Raw genomic sequence first — 26,063 nt, 5'->3', positions numbered from 1 at the left:
CGCAAAAAAAGAGGTAATCAGAAAAGAGGGGAGGAAATTAGGAAGAAACGTGTATGAAACAGCGAGTATTTGTAGGGGAGGGAAGAATAATCTTAATAGGGACGAAGGAAATTTGGAAGAAGGGTGGATCAATTTCCTCAAAAAATGGGATAAAGCCTGGAAGATTGAACCCAATATCGGTTTCCACGTCACTCCGGAAGTTATGCAAGCTGCAAGAGAGGAACGTGAATTCACGTTGGATTTGTGACGTAATAAGGGGAAACGAGAAAATTAAGGGGAGGGGAAATATTCGTTGAGAATTGACCTTCATGTGGATAGATAAGCACAGTTGGGTAGGAAAGGCCAAACCTGCAGGTTGCATTGTGATTTATGCAGGGTTTTTAGAATTTTAACTTTTTTAACTTTTTTACCTGTGAATAGGTCTACTGTACAAGTTTTATTAGGGAACGGCTTGGTTTTTATGTACTTCTAATAGCAAAAACTTAATATTTTAAATGTACCCTAACCAACCCTTAACCACAATCCTCATATTACATTTTTGACGCAGTACTATGCCAAGTACTTAGTTTTTATACGAACCTGAGGAAAGAGATAGTCAATCTCTGAAACGTCGTTCTACAATAAGAGCACTATACTCACATACGTAAGTACAATTTTTAACTTTCCTTTTCTATATTCTGGATTTGTGAGTAACACGCGAGAAACCTATAAAATGCTATGTTTTAGTCAGAAACGGAATATAAATACATTTCTAACAATCCGTAGTTTCAACATGCAAAAGTACCATTCACAAAGATTATTATGCAAGATAGATCTGTTTTGTTTTTTTTTGTTTTTTTAAACCTTGTATGATATTTAATAAAAATTATTTTATCCAACTAAATTCCAGACTAAACTTGGACTGGATTAAAAAAACAAAAAAACTCACCTTCCTAATCTTTCTCTCACATTCTGGAACCGATGTGTCAAATGTGGCTTCAAATACTCTAGCAGCCTGTGGAACAACTCTGCAACTCTCCATTCCTGCTGATTTAAGGCACCCTGTAGTGAATACAGCCTCCTGCAATAGCAAAGATGTACGTGCATATAATAATTATAAACAATAATTGCATTGGAATACCAAATGAACATGGCAGAATAATACCCCTGTGTACTCATCATATTTTGTCTGCAAATATTTTCTCATTATATAAATTCTCCTTTACATAAAAAATGTCTACATAAGTCCATCGTTACATTACTTAGTATAGTATACTGAAATTTCTAGTTTAGTTTCTCCTTGGGGGTAGGTGGGTAAAGTGGTCAAGGCATGATGCTGCTCACATCACTTTCACTAAGGGCGATATCGAGAATATGTGAGGTCCTACCTCCACATCACCTAAGTCAGAGTCAGAGTGCAATAGACCTTTACCTTTCTTTAAAGGCCCCCTTTCCACCAATACTTGAGGTACAGATGTTTGAGGAGAACATCTGAACATCGGGACACAGGTACAATACTGGCGATGACAAGAACTGTGCTGCAATGTACTTGGGAGTTGTTTCATCACAGTGGAAAATTTTATCGTAAATTTTGTGATGTACTCATGACTGATCACATGATATGATAATGCATGTAGTGTTTGTGAAGTTTTAAATCGAAATTTGTGCTATGTAATTTTTCTTGTACGTAAAGTACAGTGACAAGAAAATTGAAACAAATTTTATATTTATACAATAAGAAAATGACAACTCCAATCGTGATTAATAGTGGTGGACAATCGAACATCAAAAAACTGGAAGGTGTTAAGAATTACACCACGTGGAAGTTCTTAATTAAATTAACTCTGATCGATTTTGGTTTATGGGACTGCATCGAAGCTACTACTCCAGTGGATCCAGTTAGAGACCAGAAAGACTATGCCAAGATTTGTTTGTACGTACATTCTCCTTGCTACCCACATCTTACAAATGCGCAAAGTGCGAAGGCAGCATGGGATAATCTGAAAGCAGCTTACGAAAACCAAGGTATAAGTAGGGGGTTAGCAATTAAAAGAAGACTGGCCAGAGTGCGTTATGAAGATTTTCCTTCAATGGACTTTTTGTACCTGGGTGAAATCATCTCACTGCAACAAGAGTTAGCGGACATGGATAAAGTATCAATGATGAAGAAATCTCCAAAATTATGTTGATTGGATTGCCTGAAGAGTTTAATCTTTTGGTAATGGGTATTGAAGGAACTCAGACGAAACTTACAAGTAAGTTTGTGAAGTCACGGCTCACACAGGGTGATTTTCAATGAAGTGAAAGTGTTGCCAAGGATTCTGTATATTTGGCTTCAGATAAGAAGAAGGGTTCATCATTGCAAGAAGGAAGGCCACATAAAGCCAAGATGTCCTCAACTACAGAAGTCTAAGAAGCGGATGAAGAAACCTACAGTTACGAAGCAAGGATCAAGTTCTTTGAAACACAATAGTTCATTGTTGTTGACTACCCACAGTGCTTATGCCAGTAAAATGTTTAATGATGATGACTGGTTACTAGATTCCGGGTGTACTTCATATATGAGTAAACGTAAAGATTGGTTTGTTAATTATTCAAATTCTATATCTTCTGAAATTACCATTGCAAATAATCAAAAGTTGATGAGTAATGGAATTGGTGATGTGAAAGTAAATCTCATAAATAATGTGCAGAAGTTAATATCTGAAGTGATGTATGTTCCAGATAGTACAGCTAATTTTTTGTCTGTTAACAAAGTTACTGAAGAAGGTTGGTTATGTTATGCTTTTTGATAACAAAAGGTGTAGTGGTTACAATGTATCTGATATTGAGATTAAGGCTACTCCAAAATTTACAGCAACAAAAGTAGGTGGTATTTATAAGTTAGACCAGGCTGAAAATTTGTCCATGATGAATTTAAACAATACTACTGTAAATTCTCTTGAAAATTGTGAGGAGATGGTAGCTATGTTGTCAGTTAATGCTTCACAAGTTGTATGGCATAAACGTTTAGGTCATTTGAGTCTAAGAGGAATGATATCATCAAGAGATAATTTAGTTGATGGAATATGTTTTCAGGATGACACCCAAAAACCATGTATACCTTGCATTGAGGGGAAGTAGAAAACTGCACCTTTTCCCAAGGGGATGGCAAAAAGAACTAACCTAAAACTAGAGTTAATACATTCTGATGTTTGTGGACCGATTTCTGAATCAAGTTGGGGTGGTGCAAGATATTTTGTTACTTTTACTGATGATTATACTCACAAGAGTTTTGTATAATTTCTTAAATTTAAGCATGAAGTACAGTGGAACCCCGATTTTACGTTTATATGTTTTCCCACTTAATACGTTCATCCAGTCAGGCCCCAGCAAAAGGCTGTGCTAAAAAATAGGATGTTCACCTCGATCTTATGTTCACTCTAACTACCGTTTCCCATTTTATATGTTTTCCAAGCCGTGATGATGTCTTAAAAGTCATTTCTTACTGACACTTGAGATTCACCCCTCCCCTATGCTTTCCCGCTTTTTACGTTTTTTATTCACAGGCCCCTGAAAAACATAAAATCAGGGGTCCACTGTATTTGAAAAATTTGAAGAGTTCAAAGCTTTTGTAGAAAATCAGTGAATTTAAAAATCAAAAAACTTAGATCTGATAATGGTACAGAATACTGTAACGAGAAATTTTCTGCATATCTCAGTGAACATGGTATAATCCATGAGACAAGTGTTCCATATACTCCGCAACAAAATAGAGTTGGTGAGACACTAAACAGAACAATTGTTGAAAAAAGCTAGAACCATGCTTCATGATGCTAATCTCAGTAAGAGATATTGGGCTGAAGCAATTTCAGCAGGTACACCTGAAGAATGTTTGTCCTACAGTTGCAATTCAAGATGCTACTCCAGAGGAAATGTGGACAGGATATAATGTTGATTTAAGTCATCTTCGTGTATTTGGTTGTACAGCATATGTTTTGACACCAGACCATCAACGAAAGAAGATGAATAGTAAGTCAAAACCATACATTATGGTAGGATACTGTGACTTTACAAAAGGTTATAGATTAGCTGATGCTTCAAATGGTAAGGTTATTAAAGCAAGAAGTGTTACATTCCTCGAAAATATTGCTGCCTCATGTGTCGATGGGACAGATGTCAACACTGACATGTCTTCCGATGTAATTTTACCTCTGACTGTACAGATGCCATAATGGATCACAAGTTAAAAACATTGACAGTCAAAATGTTGTAGATAGTAATGTCAGTGAATTATCAAAGGCAACAAATTCAGAAACTACTGAATGTTCAAATGTAGATAGTAATTAATTTCAAAATGTAGAACAAGAAAATAGTAGACCGGTTAGAAATAAGCAATTACCATTTTGGACAGGAGATTATGATATGTCGGACACATCTTTTATGAGTTTTGAAGAACCTGTAAGCTTTGCAGATGCCACAACATGCAAAGAAAACTCCAAATGGAAGAAAGCGATGGATGATGAATATAAATCACTCTTAAAAAATTAAGTTTGGGAATTAGTAGATCCTCCAAAGGACCAGAGTGTAGTTAAATGTAAATGGGTATATGAAGTAAAAACAGATGTAAATGGGAGACATAGATAGATACAAAGCTAGATTAGTAGCATGGGGCTTTATGCAACGATACGGTATCGATTATGAAGAGATGTTTGCACCTGTTGTAAGACACTCTACTCTCAATCTTTTATTTGCTATTGGTGTAGAATAGAATATGGACATAGAGCGCATATATATAGTACTGCGTTCCGAATGGTGATTTAAACAAGACAATTTATATGGAACAACAACAAGGTTATCAGGTTGATAATAAAGTTATGTCTACTCAAAAAGAGCTTGTATGGTCTAAAACAAACAAATCGAGCTTGGAATCAGAAAATGCATGATGTGTTAATCAAAATTAAATACAATCAATCAAAATGTGAACCTTGTGTGTATACAAAATGTTTAAAGTGTAAAGAGATGATTGTAGCATTATATGTTGATGATATTTTTGCATTTAGTGAAGATGCATGTGAAAAACAAATGTTGATCAATGTACTGAAAGAAAATTTTGATGTCAAACTTTTGGGACCAGTAAAAAATTGTCTAGGAATGGAGGTTGAGAGGAATAAGAAACTGAATACTCTGACTTTATCTCAGAAGAAATATACTAAACAGTTGCTTACACGTTTTGGTATGAATAATTGCAAAACAGTTTCAACTCCCATAAAATTAGAAAAAGCTGATAATTGGTAGGTAGTCTCGTGTATCTAGCAGTTTGCATGTTACCAGATATTGCTTTTGCTTGTAGTAAACTCAGTCAATTCAATAATTGTAATGATGTAAGGCATTGGGTTGCAGCAAAAAGAGTTTTGAGATATTTGGCAGGTACACTAGATTATAAACTTAAGTTTCAAAAAGGTGTAAATGAAGTAAAAGTGAACACAGATGCTGACTGGGCTAATGATTTGGTAGATAGTAAATCATACAGTTGTCTTGTAAAATTTGGAGGTTCAATTGTACATTGGGAATCGAGGAAACAACGAACCATTGATACTCATGTACCGAAGCAGAGTATTATAGTTTGGGTGATGCTGCTAAAGAGGCACAATTCATGAAAAATTTGTTATCAGAGATAATTGATGTTAAGGTACCAATTACAGTTTTTAATGATAATTTAAGTGCTCATAAAATTGATCAAAATTCTCAGCACCATAGGCGTACAAAACACATTGATGTACGACATTATTATATTAGGGATGCTGCTCAACAAGGAGATTTTTGTTTGGTTTATCAATCAACAAATGATATGACTGCAGATTTATTAACGAGACCTGTATCTAAAATTGTGAATGACAATTATGTATCACAGTTAGGTTTAAAATAATTATGGTCATATGCATGTATGCATATTTGAGTAAGGGGAAGTGTTCCAAACATTGTCATACTCAAATATTTTCACATTAATTTTTCATAGTGGATAGTCTGAGAAGAGACTTAATTTTTTTTGTTCAATCTTTTTGTGTGGCTTCTATGAAGAGAAAGAAAATGTCTTATGTTCACTTTGGCATATTAATCATTATGCATTTGCAGTATCAGGTTTCATCAATGGCTTCAAATTTTTAACAAAAATCCATATTCATTGCATGTACAACTTCATACTTAATAATTTGTGATTTTTCAGTTTTTAGATTTTATTAATTCCCCAACTTTTCCATGACATTCCTAGCCATACCTCATTTTGCAAAATTTTTCCAGAATCTTATAGGGAGACTATACAATGCAAAGTGTCCCAATAAAAATAATTGATGTGCTTGTAGTAAAGGTATAATTTATGTGCTTGTAGTAAAGGTAAAGTTCCCCATGCATATAGCACCATGCCATGAAGGCACATTTAGGGGACTTAGGGAAATGGCCTCACACATTTTCGATCTTTGCCATTTTGGTGGTGATGTGATCAGCATAGGGTTACCAGACGTCCAGATTTTCCCAGACGTGTCCTACATTTTAGCCTTATGTCTGGCATCCGGGAAAATATCATAAATGTCCTATCTTTTGAGCGTTACATAATATTGATTCTAAAAATAGGTAACAGAAAAAAATCATGCAAGTTACAAGTCTATGGACTGCGCTTCCAAACTCAATGGTGAAATTTATTTTGATTCAGTTATTGCCAAAAAAGAAAGAAAAAGTTTGTTCTGCTATTAAACAAACGGGAAAACGGAAGCAGTTAATCAACAAAGTTTTGGGACCACTTTCTGACAACATCACTGTTCAATGCCTGAGCAGAATTTCTTGCCTTAGGGTTTATACGGATGGAACAAGGTGTTGCCCATTCTTATTCAATATTCAATATAATTTGATTGTAAAACAGAGGTATAGAGAAGAAAGATATTCAGGGTGTCAGTCAACAAAGTCATGATAGTCAAGAAATATTAAAGAAATCAAGAAGTAGGTCAAGAAGTCAACAAAAAGGCAATAAATTATTCTTGTGGTCAAGAATTTTTGCTATCATAATGACTGATTGGTTGATTTAGTTTATTTTACTTCACTTTTTTCTGTCCTTTTGGCTAATTGCAAAGATGAAGATGAATGGTGGTAACATAAGATGGACGAAGGGACAGTTACAAACATATAGGGACAACTGACACAAGCTCCACATAAGATTATACTGGCTGTGAGTCCAGACGCCACAGCCTCGCTTGTCTGCCAAACACAGTTCAGGATGCATTAATACGAGAAAGCAGATGTAATTCTCTTCTTAAATTCAGCTTCAGTTTTTATCTTAACTGTCCCTCTGGTAGGGGTATTCATTAAATAAATATTTATTTTCTTAATTACTAATTTCCAGCTTTACCTAAGTAGGGGTCGAATAAATAAACGTTAAGAAAAATGGAAAAAAAGGTCTAGAACAGACCAACAAAACTCAAGAATTCTGGTTGTGTTCTTTTGGTAGACACCCTGTTATTGAACTAAAAACTACCCAAAATGAAACTTCACAAAGCATTTTAAATTACGGTAATTGCTGAATATTTGTTTGCCATTACAGGTCATAATTCAAATGTTGAGAGAGTACTTTCATTACCATCAGCACAACAGACTCACGAGAGAAATTATTTTTTCATAAAATCTGTAAAATGTTCGTTTGGTACTGGTCCCTTTAATTTCAAATTCACTGTTCACTCTGATATAATCTGTATAGTTGACTAAACCTTAGATTTTGATAAAAATTGTCTCCTCTGAGAAGTACGACTTAAATCATCCAGTAAGAGGTGCATTTATTAGTATGATTGCAAGTTTTGAAATTTTGCATTTAAAAATTCATTAAGAATTAATTTCTCAAAACTGAAAAATGTCATTTTTCAACTACTTTCTAACGTGTCCTATAGAAATATGTATTATTTATTGAGAATGTTTTGTGTCCTACATTTTGACTTAATGTCCTACATTTTAGGACAGCATGTCCTACAATTACCTTACAGCGATCTGGTAACCCTAGATCAGCACCATGCTCCGGTGGAAACCTCAACCCCCCCCCCCCCCCCTGGTTCCCATTGATTTGAGTCTGGTGAGACCCAGAGCCACTTTATGTGGGGACAAGGCCGGAAAAATTCTAACCTTAGATCACCTAACCCAGGAATCGAACCCGGGTCTCCCGTGTGGAAGTCAGATGCCCTACCGACTAGACCACTGTGGGCGGCTTTGTGTTTGTAACCGTAGAAACATTCTTCATGCTTACCCAGAATTAATAAAAGCAGCCTCATCCCGAAGTGGGTTCTCCATCAGAATCTCCAACAGCCAATGTTGACGGTTTGGATCCCTGTTCTCCTGCATGAAAACAATGTCTGTAATATCACCAAATAAATTTGCAAAGTATCATATTTCTTGTAATCAAGAAGGAAATCACACGAAGTTGAAAAAAATCACAGGATGTGTGCTGTGCTACATAGTTGTGTAGTATAATTGCACATGTTCCAGGCTTAAAATCTCAAATTTGACTTTCTACGAGGGCGTACCCAAAAAAAACCGGAATTTGCCAAAAAAAAAATTGTCAGAATATGCCAAAAAAGATGAGTTTTATTAACTTTGAATTACAAATACCTTAGTCTCCTTCAAAGTATTGTCTATTTGACGCGATGTACTTATCCAAAGGGCGTTCCCATTGATTGAAACGTTTTTGGAAGTCCTCAACTGGGAGGTTTTTCAATGCCTGAAGCACATGTTCCTGAACTTCAGCCACATCGGCAAAGCGTTTGCCTTTGAGATAGTTCTTCATGCAGGGGAATAAAAAAAATTCACAATGTGCAATGTCCGGTGAATACGGAGGGTGAGGATCAATGGGCATTTAGTTTTTCGCCAAAAACTGTTGGACATGCACAGCAGTGTGGGTTGGGGCATTGTGGTGGAGCAATCAGTCGCCACACTTGGACATTTTTTGCTGGGTTTGAGGGTGCCACACTATGCTTGCATATTCAATTTTCGCTCTAACGTAAGCATTATAAAGCATCATTAAGCTTCCAACATTTTTGAACTCTTTGCATGTACGCATTATAAATCCCTGAAGTCTGTAAGCCTCGTTTGTTACAAAGTTAACGTGCGCGTGAAATGCAAGTTTAGAATCAAACAGAACTCCTAGATCTTTGATTGTTTCTACCCGTTTTAATTTTTGTTTATTTATGCAATAGTCGTATTTTATTGATGTAGTGTTTCGAGTATATGACATTTGGTAACATTTTTCACTATTTAAGATTAGTTTGTTGCTTTCGCACCATTCCACAAGACTGTTTATGTCCACTTGTAACTCAGTACAGTCACTGTAACTGCAAATTCTTTTGTATATTTTTAAATCGTCCGCAAAAAGTAGTTTACTCAATTGATTCAGATGTTCGTGAAGATCATTTATGTACATGAGAAAGAATAAGGGACCAAGGTTAGAGCCTTGGGGAACTCCGGATGTAGCTTCAAATTCATCGGAAGTATTTCCCTGAAACGTTACATACTGTTTGCGGTTTGTTAAGTAGGATTGACACAATTGTAACATCGGATTCGATAGATTGTATGATTTCAGTTTTTCTACTAAGATTCTATGATTTACGGTATCAAACACTTTCGAAAAATCTGTATATATTACATATACTTGAGCTCCGCTATCCATCGCGGTTGCGATAAAATGAGTTATTTCTGATAGGTTGGTACAGACAGACTTTTTACATAAGAAACCATGTTGATAAGGAGAGATTACTGATCGTATGTGATAAGAAATGTGCTTGTAAAGAATTTGCTCTAAGAGCTTGGCAGGTGCTGCCAGGACTGCTATCGGCCTGTATTTCTCTACATCATTTTGCTTATTTGTTTTTGGTATCGGGGTAATTTTTGCTAATTTCCAAATATCTGAAAATGTTGAGGTGGAAAGTACAAGATTGAACAGCGTGTGCAGGGGGTATTTGAGTATCTCACCGCATCCTTTAAGTATGTAAGGCGGAATTTTATCGAAACCAATAGATTTTTTCAGTTTAAGATTTTTAATGGCATCTTCGATTTCTTTAAGACTAATATCTGATAGGTTTAGTTTATCGATTTCACTGTAAGATTGAATATTCAAAGTCTTGTTTTTTCCATCATCCTGCCGGTACACCGACTGAAAATATTTAGCAAACGCTGTTGTTACTTCTAGAGTGTCAGAAAGTATTTTACCTTGATATTGAAAAGGTTCTGCTCTTTTTTGTTTTTTCATATTTTTGGCAAAGTTGAAGATGAGATTAGGGGTATAAAGTATGTTATACTCTGTGCTTGAAATATAATGCGTATATGCTTTTTGAATCCCTCGTTTAACAATATTCCGAAGTTCTTTAAATTTCTCATGATAATGTTCAGCGTGGGGAGCGTTATTTTTCCATTTTTGCCTATGATATACTTTTTTCCTGATATTCTTTATAATTTCCCGTGAGAACCAGCTCGGAAATTTCTTCGGTTGAGTTTTCGTTGAAGGTACACACTTGTTAAATATGTCATACACTATTTCATAGAACTTATCAATAGCGGCATTAATATTAGTGTATTTCTTCAGTTCATTCCAATTTACAGCTCTCATAAGATTATACATTTTTAAAAAATCTGCATTCCTAAAGTTATAGTTTTATTCTGCTTGAATTGAATTTTTCGTGATAGATTTAAATTTAGTCATGGAAATAATATTTAAAGCTGGGTGATGAATGTCTTCTGGTACGAGAGGATCAGATTCCCTTGTGACTGTTATGCTATTAACGTTACTTAAAATCAAATCTAACGTTCGTTGGTTATCATTTTTTATGTCATTGAAGCTGTTTAGTAGGTGGAGTGACATGAAATGACTCAATTCTATGCAAGCTTCGTTTGAAAATAAGAGATTGTGATCCGCCCCCTTTATCTCAGGGAAATTAAAATATCCTGCAAAAATAAGGGAAGACCCCTGCTCATAAAGTGATTCTAAAGTTTGATAGAAGGAACTGTATACAGATCGATTCATATTTGGGGGAAAATAGGCTACACAAATATGCATATTTATTTCGCTAATTTTTACTAACAAGTAATTTATCAGAGGGTCAATTACCGGAGTTTCAATTTCGATAGCTCGAAAAGCCCTGTTTACAGCCAGAAGTACCCCTCCCCCCCAAGCCTTTGTTAGAAGAATGTGCATCGCGATCCGACTGAAACAGAATATATCTATCGTCAATTACTTCGCTGTCACTGAACGATGGATTTAACCATGTTCCGTAGCCATGATTACATCAAAATCGTTATTTAATACACTCAGGTAGAATGTTTTGAGTTTAGTTCTTAAGCCCCTCACATTTTGGTAGGAAACACTTACACTTGCAGTTCCTTTATCGACATAATTGCTGGTCACGTGACCATTAGCACTTACTTTTTTACATCTGGCCTCACCTCAGGCTCTCGTTCCTTGGTTGCTTCCCTGGCGCTTGGGATATCGCTGAGTAGAGGGCCCGTCATTTCTTGTTGTGCCAGGTCGTCCAGATCGCGGTTGGTCTTCCACTGACATTTCCCCCCTTTTGAAACGTGCAAACCATTGCATTTTACCTAGGGTGTCTTCTTTAAATGCTTCTTTAAGCATCACTACAGTCTCAGCTGCAGTTTTCACTAATAGGAAACAAAATTTTACACACACTCTCTGTTCCTTCTGATCCGCCATAGCAAAATTTGCAGTAAACGTTTGTCAACACAAAGAACGTGTGGCACAGCACAGCTCCACGTCTACACAGGGCAACAGCACTCAGCACACTGGCGCATCATAGTGTCCCCTCACGTGGCGAAAGTCGGAAGCACGTCAGGCTTTCTCGCCAGATATGCTTTCTGCTTTCTTTTGGGTACGCCCTCGTATGTCAAAAAAAGGTTAATACTAAATTTCAGAGCACTTCTAGTACTGTGTTTGGCCCTGATTCACATGCATGAGATTTTGACGGAACAAGTTCACTGGCTTGTATCTGGTCTTACACGGACTCATATGGAGCAACATTTCCCCACTCATGTGCACTGCTCCATAAGAACCTGTGAAGAACCAAATGCAAGTGCAAACTCCTTGTGTCAAAATCCCATATGAACCGCTTACAGCAGAAAGACAACATGTCCACATTTCACTACAAAATCTCATTAACTGCAGACAGGAAACTAGTCTGGGACAAGTTCCCTTTCTGCAGTAAATGGAAAATTGAAGGCGTTGCCATGTCCATTGTTATAAAGCGGACAGGTGTTATTTCTGTGGTAAACAATCCATTGAGCTATTACGTACAAACAATTATCGTCACAAAAAAGGAAACTTGTAAATATTAGTCTAGTTGTGCGCACCAGGGGCTTGAAGGTCTCCATCTTATTAATTTTAGAAATGGTATAACAAAGGTGGTATTTGTAGGGCAATTCCCTTCCCTCTTCGATGATTTTGGAAGAAATACCAATCCAAGTACTGTTGACCTAGCTTTCCTGGTTTCCTTTAAATATTTTCTGGGTCATATACACTCAAAATTCTATGTCATTTTCATTGCAAAAACATTAATTGAAATGCTTACATAAATAAGAGATAATATTTTGCTAGATTCTCTTCAATTACTCAAGCAGCAATTTTTCTCGAAGTCTAATGCTGGTACCTCATTCATGCATGCCATGTCATGAGGGGTGAGATGAACCATGAAGAAGGAGTTGGGGGTAAAACCTGGTATGATGCAACAGAAGCTGTAGAGCAGAGCTCTATTTAAACACCTAAGATGAAATATTATATTCAAAAGAATTAAAGATATTGCAGCATTGCTGTAAGAAATACATTGGCACCAAATGAGATTATGTACAAAAATCGACAGTTATCATATTCCTCCGAATCCTCCATCATGACAAGGCTCAAAAGTTTATAGTCACTCCCTTATAGATAACTCAAAGGTTGAACCACGACACTCACCGAAGCAGTTGCGAAGCAAATGCCCCAATCAGCTACTGTTTCAACGGTCATGTTTGCTAGAGCTGCACTAATTATGGGGTTCAAAAAACTCCACATAGCATGCACTTTATCAAAAGGCCAATGTTTGGAGCCACGGATCAATCCTGGAAAGAGAAATAAATATATCATATACACTTTCATTAGCTGAGCAGTATCAAGCTAAACAAGAGCACCTTCGACAAAATTAGGATATTATTAGGATGGGATTAATTGGTAGCCTATTGCTGATGTGTTGCTAGAATTACCAATAATTTTACAGAGCCAATAACATTATAAATTTGAGATTGACCCATGCGCAATTTCTGTAGATACTGGAAAAGTACCAACATAAAATTTTCCAATACCAATAACACACATTCCAACAATCCAATGTAATATTACAAATGTTCCATACAGGACCTTTCCATTCATCTCATTAATATATGTAACCAGATGAGTACAAGGTAATTTGCTTTGAAAAAGAAACTTTGTATTTAAACATTTACTTTACCAAACTCAGCCATACCTACATATTCATAAAAATACTAACAAAATGAAAAATTTTGCACAAACTTTCAAGCTATCTGTAGATACATTGGATCATTAAGATTAACGATATTTTTACTGATAAACTAATACAGTCAACTCTCGATACAACAACCTTTCACAGTTCCCAGGACAAGGGTCGTTATTTCGAAGGGGTTGTTATTGGAATTTGCACCAATTTTCAGCTTAAGAGCCCGTATCAGCGTCACTCGAAAAAAGCACCGGACAGATGTCAAATTTTCTTCCTAGTCTTACCAATATTGATTCCATTTCCCCCTTCGAACGCAAATCCATTGCATGGTAGACCGTTTGAGACTTTACTGGTGGGAGGGTTGCTTTGTCGAAAGAAACAGAAGACAAGGTTCCCTGTCCGCTACTCAACCCCCCCCCCCCCCCACCGCCTGGAAGGTCAGGCTCTGACCATAAAAGACCTTTCTTTTGAGCCCGTACGTTTATAACTCCGAGCCGAGAGGGTTTCTGTGACAGGACAACACTTTTTCCGAGTGTCTGAAAGAAGAAAAACACACATTGACGAACTTCGCAATACAACTTGCATGTAATAGAGCCAAGGAATATTTAGGGGAGGCGGGGTGTCCAGGGAGTCCGAATCTTCCGCGAGAGACTTACGAAGTACTAAAATTAAATTATGTAAATATGCTTGTTTTGTTTAGCATCTGTCGTATAATCGAGAGAGGTGTATTTCCGTCAAACTTATTGTAAGGGAAGGATTACATTGGAGTCATACAACTTTGGATGACTGTATCAAAGAAGATTTATACACACCATTACCTAAGTAATATGCTTAAATATTAAATTAAGAGCTTTACTTTTCGTCAAATGGATCCAACATCCTTTTTCGTTATTCAATAAATATTCAATTCCTTATCTGTTTCACAATCACCTTGCCAGGTCAGTTGTTTTTATACAAATTGAAGCGATCTTAACTATTCATGAGCTAGATAATGAATACGTGCTGCTATATTCCTATTCTTATGCCATCTTTTCCCATTCATGTGATAACAATATTAATTAATATTTTAATATTATTAATTTAATATTACTGTTATTTTAACTTGTTTTTATTATTAGAAGAAGGTACCAACATCATAGGCGTGCGCAGACCCTCTGATAAGGGGGGGGGGGAAACCTTGAAAATTAAGTCAGATCGGCAAAGAAAAACCTCATTTTATCTCACTGTTTTAGTTTTTTGCATTGATGTGATATATATATGTGTGTGTGTTCGCGCGCGCGAGTGTGTATATTATATATATATATATATACCTAGGTATTAACATATTATTTAAATACATTACGTAATCTATTCATCCGCCCCTTAACAAACCAACAGCAAAAATTATATAGATTGTCTCTGAAATGTGAGCGCTCGTTTTCCTCCAAACCAAACTGTTATAGCAGCAACTGTCTGAATTACTTATTCGTTCTTACTTTCTTTCTGGTAATTTACAATGTATTGGAGAAAAGAAACAGCGAGCGAAGCGAGCAAGAAAATTTTTCGATCCAAATTTTTGAAAGTTGAAAACAGTATTGATTTAATAGGGCGCAAAAAAATTCATGGGACGGCATGGCATTCTCTTTTACAATTTTTCTCAATCAGATTGTTCGGCGCCCAGGGCCAACTCCCGCTACTTCCTAGCTACGGCTCGGAAGTTGACAAGACTGCAAGAAAAGCAGGTACCGCGAGCGAAGCGAGAAAGAAAATTTTACGAAATGTATTTTTATTTGTATAAAATTTAAAGTCGAGGGGACAATTGTCCCTCTGTAACCCCCTGCAAGTGATCCTGACCGTCTGGAAGAAATAATGCAAGATGGACGTGAAAACTAATTCCGTCTTGAGTATCCTTTTGTCCTGCTGCTAAAGTCGTTTTCACGTTCAGAAGACACAATGGGCTCTTATGGGCAATGCTTTTCTTATGGGAAATACGAGCGCGCTGTTGTCAAATTTCTGGATTTACAAATTTAGCTTAAGTAAAATCGGTACCTGCAGTTTTGCAGGAAATTTTGTAGAGAATACGATGGTGAACACAAAAAACTGGTAACTTGCTTACATAATTTTGGATAAATTAAAAACGCAAATTTTCTGTGAAAACACAATTTTTACATTGTTTTCATTCCTAACGTTGAAACATGCCGTAAAATTGAAGCATTCATTATTAAAAAAATTGACACTGTTTTTTAATTGTCATAGGTGACGGTGGTACTCAGAATTTATCAATACTTTAAAGCATATTTGCATTAAAAAATATTCAAATAAAGTATGTGGAGATTTTTTATATTCGTGCAGTAGAAAATGTCGTCGCTGGCCATTTTTTGTTCTGTAATTCCAAGTAAAAACTTCCAGCGACAAAGTTGTGGAGAAAATAATGAAATTATTTTTTATAACCACTCAAAGGTTCCCAGAAATATTACTTCCATGCATTTGGAGTTTCTTTTTAACCCGAACCACGTGCGAAGTAAGGAGACGTTGTCTGGTCATCTTGAGCTGGCTCACCGCAGCATTCCGGCTAATCACCACCAAGTTTTCGAGTTGTTATTTTATTTCCATTCAGTAAAAATATGAACTTCATGCAGTTTGTTATAATAGAATTGAAATTACTTAAATTTAATAATTGACAATTATTTCCAATGCTGCTGTTGTGAGCAACATTAGTGCTGTCGCAAATACACGTTGTTTTTGTTCACATTACTGTCGACATTAATACTGAAATGAAGATCACCTTTCAGTTTCCAACGTACACATAAATTCATAGACAGCATATTAACATTTGAAAGGCTTTCCAACACGTGACAAAATATGGGGCTTCAAGATAGAAATATGACATGCCTTGCTTGAGTCATTCAGATCTTATCAGTTCACGTGGTCCATAACTCATTTGTTTGTTTGGGTTGCAACTTGTTCCTCTCTCGAAAAAGTGTTTTCAGTTGTGTGAGCGCTCAGTGATTTTTTACTTTTTTAAGTGATTTCTGAAGTGTCATATTCGTGCATTACACTTGCGTGTGTAGTGATCGCAATGGATCATAGTAAAAAGGGTAACTGTAACGTTCACAGTATAATATTAATATTTACATATAATTATCATTATATATACAAAATACGTAACACCTTCATTGTGAAGGAAGGTCATCATTTCCCGGCGACATGAGCTAGCACTGTATTGCCAACACTGTGCGGTTTCTCCATAAGCGCCGTTGTGTCTTCTGAACGTGAAAACGACTCTAGTAGATTCTGCTAGTCTTGCTTTCTTTTAATTCAATGATTTCCGTCCAAGGTTGGAAAAAGGCATAAGCAATGCCACCCTGTCCCATTTTGGTTGCGCCATTTCCTTTTAGAGTATAATATTGTTTAATAACAGCGACAATATTGCTCTCCACTAAATTTCTAGGTGAAAGTATAATAATATAGGGGCATGGAACGTCTGGAAGGGGGCAAGGATGACCACACCTTGAAAACGAAGGTCAACCTAAAAGTATATATTTCACAAGTATAATTAGATTTCAGTCATAGTAATTTACATTAATTATTATGTAATGGGGACGCAGGAATGCGATAATTTCAAATTCAAGTGGTGTTTTTTGAGGGGACAGCACTAGTATCGGGGTAATATGCCCCATGAAAAAAAAATACCTTTCTTGTCCCTTTGTGGAAAAATCTGCGAATGTCCGTGATTAGGGGGCAATCCCCCCCCCCCCCCTGCCCGTGCGCACGTTTGTGACCAACATATATGGAATAGTTTATAACATCGAGTAGCAGGATATCTCTCCTGTATGGTGCAGTAAACTAGGGAAATAATGACGATGTTTTGTAGTAGTGCATAGCTATTCACCCTGTTTCGACACATGTGCAGAACAGGTGGAAGACATTCTTTTGTGTTTTCTGCAGTTGGTGGATTATCCTAAGTGAGATGATTTTGATGTTCTTTCTTTTCTTAATGTAATAAAAACGTATCTTACAACCTAAGGCGTCATGCTTTGTGCTCCGCCTGAGGATGAATTGTATGATGAAACTGATGAACGGACACTCACAAAGAGCATCCATGCCTGGATTCGAACTCCCGGATGTGCTAACCACTTCATCACGGAGGCCAGCGCTAATGCACATGAATATCAATCCAAGTTAGCCATTTGGAATCATTGGGAAAGTCGTGTAGTTAGTAAAATGTGTACTTTTATCATTTTTGATACAATTAAAACTATTTACAGCCAATGCATATTACTCGTATTGAACCGGAACGACGAATTTGTGGATTTACTACAGGACTTTTCAAACATCCGCAGATAACGCTAATACAGTTTCTTGTTCATATCTATCATAGTTATCCTGAAATACACGTATGTCAGTTTTCACGCAGCTTACTAGTTTCCAGATATGCTTGATTCTGTTAACTGTACACTCCTCTTATTCATAGTTGCGAACTATCTCTCCGGATCCGAGCATGCATGTGAAAAAGAACTGAATCACTCCGCCACGGGGTGCAGCTTTTCTGATTGTAGTTTCTCATTCGAGTATTTGCAATGAACATAATTGTCAGCGATGTTTTCTCAATCCTTTCATCGTTACATCTTTCTTGAAAACATCCGAGAGGCAAAAATACGACATTAAGGAATTAAAAGACTAAAGAAACTAACTAACTCTTAAATGTTAATAATTAGAAAGATTATAAGTAAACCTTCCCGCCTCGGTTAGCGGTAATAATGATGCTTTGTAATCGACGGGTCACGAGTTCGATCCACGGTTAGGGACATTTAATTAAGTGGCTCGGATTCCACCATAGGCTGTAGGTTTTGTCCCGATTAGCCTTTGTGCAACTAAACATTGCAATTTAGTGCAAAAATCAGCAAGCTTGGGCAGTTTTATTCCTTTGTAAGCCTAGGTCTTCATGTTAATAAATTATTATTTATGACGGAAAATAATTTATGCCGAGTGGCCAATTTCTATTCCATGGAGAAGAATCAGATGTGAAACATATATAAAACTATTGGTAGTTATTTTCACTACTAATCAAATCTGCCCAGTGCGAGAGCCGCAACTGTATCCATTGATTTATGTCAATGATATTGATAGTCAATGCTTTTGTCTCCTAGTGTAGGTGAATTTGCACTGAAAATATGTTTGTTCTCTCAGTGTTACCTTCACAATACAATTGGTAACATTCTCCAACTTATAAAAATTAATTTTTAACACTCGTTCGAAAAATAGTGACATGATTTACATAGGATAATAATTGTTATCATTTAACTTCGTAGGCATCGTATTATCATCGTTTGACCCTCCAACAACCAAACAGCAATCCCACAGCCTCTGAACACATCCACCTACCAGATAGGCAGCAGAGTATCTGTAAATTTTTTTTGGCAAGTTTGGAGACTTGTGATTTAACAATTACTTAGTACGTATTAAATAATCAATGTCCGTTGTTGATCCATGCAGATCTGCAGCTGCCACCTCCAACCACGATTTTACGTACAACACGTTGTAATAATCTTGCGATCTTATAAAAGCAGGAAATGTACTTGAACATTGCAATGGCCTTGCCCTAAGGGAAGTTTTATAATGGAAAATATTACGTAAGATAGCTTCTACTTCTTTAATTTTCGATCGAAAGGCGTCTACCGTACTATAAAAATCTGGGGGCTACAGGGAGCTTAGATATGTTGTTCGGGTTTCATCCCCCCTGACCTCCTTGTAGCGCCGTCCCTGGCTGTATGTATTTCGTCCAATGAGTACAAGCTAGCAAAACTGTGAATTTCAACAAGTTTGTAGATAATTCTGCAGCTGTTCATAAAAACAGACGTATATTATTAGTTTCTTGCTGTGGTTCATTTTCCCATTTCAGCAAAAAAGTATTCACACTCTTTGCATACGGTGAGTAAATGGGGGGGAAGGGAGAAGTTGCCCCTTAATAGCCTCACTTAGAAATTTAGTGCAGAGGAATCTAATAACAGTTCTTAAACAACATTATGCTTTTATAGAAATAAAAGTAAATACAGTACTATTTTCAAACCTACGAAAGTTCCAAGTAACTACGTAAGGAAAGGGTAGTGTATTACTTCCTATGCAATTGGACTCTCCCACTAGCAAATTTCTTATTAACACCTCCACATATTTTATTCTTTAGTTGTATTATCTGTATGTGTCTGCAGAATAAATTGCCCATATATTGCACATGAATAAATTATGTGTAGTTCTTTTGAATTTGCGGTACTAAACCACGTTTATACGTACAATAGTCTTTGAACGGCAGAGATGGAAAATAAAGTGCCAGCAGAGAACAATGGTGCCACTGAAGTTGAAATTCATCTAATAAAGTGATTTTAGGTGCGTCGGGACACACACGACCCTGTTTTGTTCCCATCAATGTAATAAAAACAGTGAGATGGAATGAAGGCTTTATTTCGTCAGCTGAACTCTTATCAAGGCCCTTGCTCCCCATAATCGGAGGATCTGAGCACGCCTAAAATTCCTTATACAGAAATAGTGTTATTTGTCGTATATCCAGAAAGTTGATTGATTTGCTTTATTTTACTTCGCTTTTTGTGCCACTTTTGGCCAATTTGCGAAGAAGGGAATAAGTGATGATATGATGAAATTGATGAATGGACACTCACAAACATCCGTGGCCAAGCCAGAATTCGAACCCGGGACCCCTGGCGTCGTAGCGCGATATGCTAACCACTCCCCCACGGTGGCCAGCCCCAGAAACTTGAAAGTGAATGAAATTTTTATGGTGCGTTTTGTATGGTCATTATCAATAGTAAGTCCGTCATATTATTCAACTAAATAATGTCTTTGGAAAAGAAAAAACAACATATAATTAATGTATTTTATTTTACATAAGTAATATGTAATTGGTGATAAAATAACGCAGTAAAGTATTAAGTAAATATATTTTATCCCCCTACTTACAAATCATGAAAGGAGCCAAATTCGAAATTAAGTTGAACGGACGTTCAAAATGTTTAAAAATAGCACTATTTCCATAACAGATCATCAAGTATTTTTTACCATTGACCCTCAAAAATATCTCAAACTGACAATATACGTTCATTGAACTTATTTATGATCGACAGCTAAAAAGTCATTCATTTGCGTGGCTGGTTGATAATCCACCACCAGATAGAATTTACACAATATTTACCTAAAAACTTTGAGTAAAGTCACCTTCCCCCTAAAAATCCCTTGGTAATGGACTTTCGTGTTCTCACAAAAAAAAAGTTATAATTTGGCACAATTTTTCTTTTGCAGGCAAACCTTTTGTAAAGGTGTACTTGAGTCTGCGCAACCAGCCCTTCCCATTTGTGAACAATATACTGGGGAAATCCCCATTTCTTCACTGTTGTCATTGCACTACAACCCCATCGTGATTTAGTATTAGGATATAGCGTAGTGAAGAACTGTTTACAAGCATCGCCCAAACCATTGATTCTCCCCCAAAACCTTTCCCTGCATTCTTTTTTCTTTTCCTAGCTCTCAGCATGCGGTTTTCTTGGAAGACTGGCCGATTGTGAAAGAAAAAAGGGCCGTGGAGGGGGGGGGGGGGGGCGGGGTTGAGCGCGAGCGGTACAGAGGGGGAAACGGCTAGCGCGACCAGCTTAGAAACGTCGAAGTTAAAATTTACATACATTGCTCTGTACGTCGACAAACTACAGACATTCTAAAGAAAATTATGTAAGATCAGTTTCATTTCTTTGCTGTAGAACAGTTGAAGCTTTCTTGCGCTTTAAAATGTTGATTTGAGTTATTACATACAATTGGCGAGCAAGTGAATTTTACGAAATTGAGATCAGGAAAACTACGTAATAAATAATATATTTAAAAAAAGGCTGCGCGACATAACTAACTTCATATTTGATCTTTAACTCAGTAAAATTTAAATGCCACACACTTGACTGTTCGAGCACAGAACGTCGATGCAAGAACCTATTTTTTAGGTATCGTCACCAGCGGTGATACGGGCTCTTAAATGCAGCTCAAACGGACACAAAGATGCCTAGGAGACGGTAACGCCATTTATCCTGGTAGTTATACAACCTGTTATGCACAAGACGCATGTTGTGAGAAGGAAAATAGAACATGAAAATGTTTTCACAAAAAAGGATTTAAAATGTTACTTTCTTTCAATTGTGCAGTCATTGCTCTTCCAGGAAATTCTTACAATTCTAGTTCATGAGAAACCCGTTTGCACTGAGATCTATGGAAAGGAAAACAATCTCTTGCTTATTGCAAGCGAAACTCGAAGAATCTTGACACCAGTCAGACTGGTGCCAGCAAAAGTCGGGAGATAATCAGGCAGAATGAATGTTGGATTTTATACAGGTAAACTGGAGCATTGTCTGTTAAAAGATTAACTGGTAAGATAAGATCTCTCCGGAGAAACAAGACAACCTTTCTAGGCACCAGACAAAAAAAAAATAAAAAATAAAAAAAAAGGCAGAGCTGTAAATTTCATTCTGGTACGACTGTATAAAATACATCGTAAGAAAAAAAAGTCACATCTTCTTTGCTTCAACCAACTTCATAGTCAACCCCCTCCCCATTCAAGGGAGCAGTCCAAACTCCTTCCTCGACTTGCATTGTAATCCAGCATGAAAAAGGAAACATGCAACTTGTGATCTGTTTTCACCCAATGCGTATTCAAGGACACGTCATTATATTAAACAGCGTTGCAGTCGATAACAATTCCGGGTTTGGAATTGGATTTCACTTTAAACTGTATATTTAGTCCCGATTAGCCCATCAGCATAAAATGAACTCAAAACAAGCTTTATGAAACCTACGCATTTTTAGATATCAAAATGGGAGATCGTTATTTACTCCCACGTTAATCGACGATTTAATGCTGGATTTAGGAGTATTCTCGATGTCAAACATCCGCTCCTCCAAACGTTTTCCCCTTGAATAGAACTCAGAATACATACCTACATTGAGCACTTCTTTTTCTCCCACGTGAATGGTTCTGAAGAAAAGCGGCTATTATATTGTGTGCATTTCCTTCCAACACACTCCGAGTGTTGAGGAAGTTTATTCTTGTCAGATGCTAAATAAAATTTACAGTTTTGCTTATCAGAAGGTGCAGAATATGAAGTTGTTTTAACTCTTGTTTTTCTTTCTGGAGATCGAATTTCGTTATCTTCAAATCAAAACAGCTTTGCGAGATTCAAAACAATGGCTTTTTGCTTTGCGCTGGATGAGACATTGCTGTTATCAGCAAGGGACAGCTTTCAGATGCTAGACAAAACAATGGCACCAGCTGCAGCATCAAAACAAGGAGACCAGCTGGAAGTTCGAGCAACAGATGGTTGAAACAGAAAATCCTCAGCATTTTAAGAAAACGCAACTGTCGAAGACGGAACTTTTATCAACAGTGTGAAGAACAAAGAAAGTACCCTTGCTTTACATTTCACTAAGCAACAGCATTTACGGGCAATATTTCCTATGCAGTAAATAGCATTAAAAGAAAAAATAGGACCTGAATTCGGCAATTATGACATTGCCGTGCACCCCAGTGGTGCAGAATGAGCTTTATGGTTTTTGTTCATTTTCAAGAATGTACCCAGAATGGGTTGCCCCATTTTAGACATCAAAGGAAAGTAAAAGCGGTCCACTTCCACCTTCGCCTGAAATCACCCCTTGTGCACACAGGAGCAAGAAAATCGTGGCTGAAACAATCGTCATCACTGCCCCCTCCCCCTACACGTTTGCTGAGAGGATAAAAGAGAGAAGTCACTCAGCCAACAGAACACTTTTTTGGCAAATATTACGACATCGGCACAGTTAGGAAAATGTATTAAGTGGGACATGGGAGTTAAGATGCACGTAAGATTGAAGTAAACTTTTGCAGAAGCTTGGATGACAAATCATTAAGTGGGTTGACGATCTTTAGTTGGCCTATGTGGTTTTGATTATCTCTAACAGTTACGCTCTTTTATGAAGTGTTACAGGGAACTAAGAATGCGTTTTGAATGAAAGCGGTTACTGGAAGTTGTCGGCTTCAAGGCCAAGAACTACTCACTCACGGGGACCTGCTGAAATCTAGGTCAGAGCTGGACACAGTCCAGACTTCCAGGCACCACGCATCTGTCAAGGTCGATTTAAAATAAGATCCAAGCACATTCGATCTTCTCTTCTCGCGTATCCAAGAGCAAGCGAAATCAGAATGGCAAAACAAGCCTAGCGTGTTGGGTAGCGGCAGTCGCATGCAGGCTAACATTGGCATGCCTGGGGAAGGGGAAGGTAGAGGTCAAGTGCTATTGGATATCACTCAAGCTTGGTGTGGTGGTGTCTAATTTTAGATCAGACCTACTTGCAAGCAGTAGAGTGCTCGTGAAGGGAATGGGTGTGAATAAAATGAGTGCAAGAAACGTATTTTTCGGCCGATTTCCTTTAATTTTTCAACTTTTTTCCAAATTTTTTATGGTTCCCGGGAAAAGGGTCATTATATCCAGGGTCGTAGAATCGAGAGTTGACTGTATCCCTATGCTGATTAACCTGTTCCAATCATTCTATTAAATGTAAAGTTAATGTCAAATTCTGCAGTTTCATTGCATTTCTTATGAATATAAAGGTATAATTCATGCGCAGTCATTTTGTAAACCTATTGTTTATACTTTAATGAAATTACAGAACCAATGACGTTGTTCATGCAACATTTGGATATAGTATAAAGGATTAGAGAATTGGTAACGTTATCAGTCGTCCATATCTAGAATATATTTATTTTCAGCTGAACTAAGCTAATTCCTCAACATGTAGTAATTAATGCTATTGCTTCCAATTGTATTGGACCTGATTATCAGCATGGCACAGTTTGAACTCAACTGAAACTTTAAAGAAATTCCAATATTATTTTTATTTGAATCGAACAAGCATTCAAATCATTTATATCCTGGCTGGCATTGCTGCTACAAAATATTATGAAAAGTACAATACATTAGCAGAAATAAATGCTCAGACAAGCTAATTGTGACTATCTGCAATTTAAATATTGGTTCAACCACTGTGCAAGGTGGCTCCACCAGAATTTAAACCTGACACCTCTGACTACAAGGCAACATTGTATTACCACTACACAATTGGGGAGGCCCAACAGAAATTGAAACTTAACGAAGATGCAGACAATAAACTGTTATTGAAAAGGTTTTCTCGGAAGCCTTTCCGGAAATCACCTGGCTGATTGCCCGAGAAAACCTTTTCAATATTTGCCGCCAGGAAAGCTTCAAGAATAAACTGTTAGTTTCCATTCAGTTTACCTTACATATTATACTACCCACCCTTTTCTACCAAGATTAGCATTATGAATCTTTCTCAGTGTCTGATTATTATGTGAAGCATAACATTATTGCAATAGTGCAGTACAACTGAAATGCTAGGATAAACATTAATAAAAGTATGTATCAGGATTATTATTTTGCAATAATTAAACTGTATCAATCTTTGTTGGGCAATTTCAACTAAGCAAGGGAATAATTCATTTGAGATTAATTTTCTTACCAGCAATTAATTCCGCACCACAACGTTGACTGCTTTCTTGTTTGTCTTTAACTAACCGTTCCAGGTGGGGTTTGAAGTACTTTAGATGAGCATCTCCAAAATTTCGGAACAGTCCCTGAAAAAAATCAATATTAGTACTACATATCATCTACGTTCTACATTTTTATTTCATGTATTACTTTTCCAGCGGCAGCCATCTTTAATTGGCAAAACTATTTGCAAACAAAAGCAATTTTACTAAATCCACAAGTTAACAGTGTCACTTGCCATATTTACTCATGCGATTTTTCTTATTGAAGTTCTGACAGAAAATGATGGTATGTGGCTTATACAGGTATAAAGTACATTGAAAGCAGGGTTTAATTTGCAGAAGAAACATTCTTATCTTCTATCTTAAATTGGAGTTGCAGATGTAAAGAGAGCAAAGAAAATGTTATTGAACTATTTCTCTTGTAGCTACGATTATAACAAGCATAAAAACACAGATTTTCACTGTGACGTTTCAGGAGAACACACACCCCCTCCATCAGACATTTATTTTTCAAGGATGTTAGGTACTTGGGTAAGTACGACCTAGAGCATGAAACACCAAAAAATATATGTCTTACTGAACAACATTAAAAAGTTTCGATTCAAGGTCTGTTTAAGCCTACTTTATGCATAGTTAGGCTAATCGGGACTGGACAAAGAGTTTCAAGTGGGATCCAAACCATTGCGTAGTGTGTCTTCGCCAGGGACCTAACTATGAATCCCTTGATTACAGGGTGGCATTGTTACCACTGTCACAGGGGTAGCCCAATGCATTAGATGCATAAAGAGAAGGTATTAGACACAAAATGCAATATAAAAGAGAGGTTTTGGGAGCGTCTCAAATGAAATATTTTTCAAACTATGAAATTTCTTTTGAAAATGAAAAATAAAAAGTAAAGCTCTCAAAGGTGAACTGCATGCATTAGAAATCAAATACAATGTTAAATGATAAAACATTTGAATATGTCTATTATTCATGGGTGCCCACAGATATTAAAAGATAAGGAATATCACAAAATG

The 26,063-nt window shown here is 36.7% G+C and overlaps 1 protein-coding gene across 1 annotated transcript in view; it reads right to left on the bottom strand.

Annotated features, from left to right (window-relative positions):
- LOC145985601 (proteasome activator complex subunit 4B-like) overlaps positions 1–26,063 on the bottom strand; it is a 158,754-nt gene that overhangs the window by 47,512 nt on the left and 85,179 nt on the right. Inside the window, exons 24-27 of the mRNA XM_083119672.1 lie at positions 25,014–25,128; positions 12,944–13,086; positions 8,240–8,328; positions 929–1,060 (exon numbers count right to left, since the gene is read on the bottom strand). Of these exons, the coding sequence (XP_082975798.1) occupies positions 929–1,060; positions 8,240–8,328; positions 12,944–13,086; positions 25,014–25,128 (479 nt within the window). The remainder of the gene's footprint in view (positions 1–928; positions 1,061–8,239; positions 8,329–12,943; positions 13,087–25,013; positions 25,129–26,063) is intronic.

This window comes from Lepisma saccharinum, chromosome 3, assembly GCF_977018435.1.
Source record: "Lepisma saccharinum chromosome 3, izLepSacc3.1, whole genome shotgun sequence".
Taxonomy (NCBI): domain Eukaryota; kingdom Metazoa; phylum Arthropoda; class Insecta; order Zygentoma; family Lepismatidae; genus Lepisma; species Lepisma saccharinum.
The sequence above is the reverse complement of the archived record's forward strand: the minus strand, read 5'-3'. Positions and strand labels throughout refer to the sequence as shown.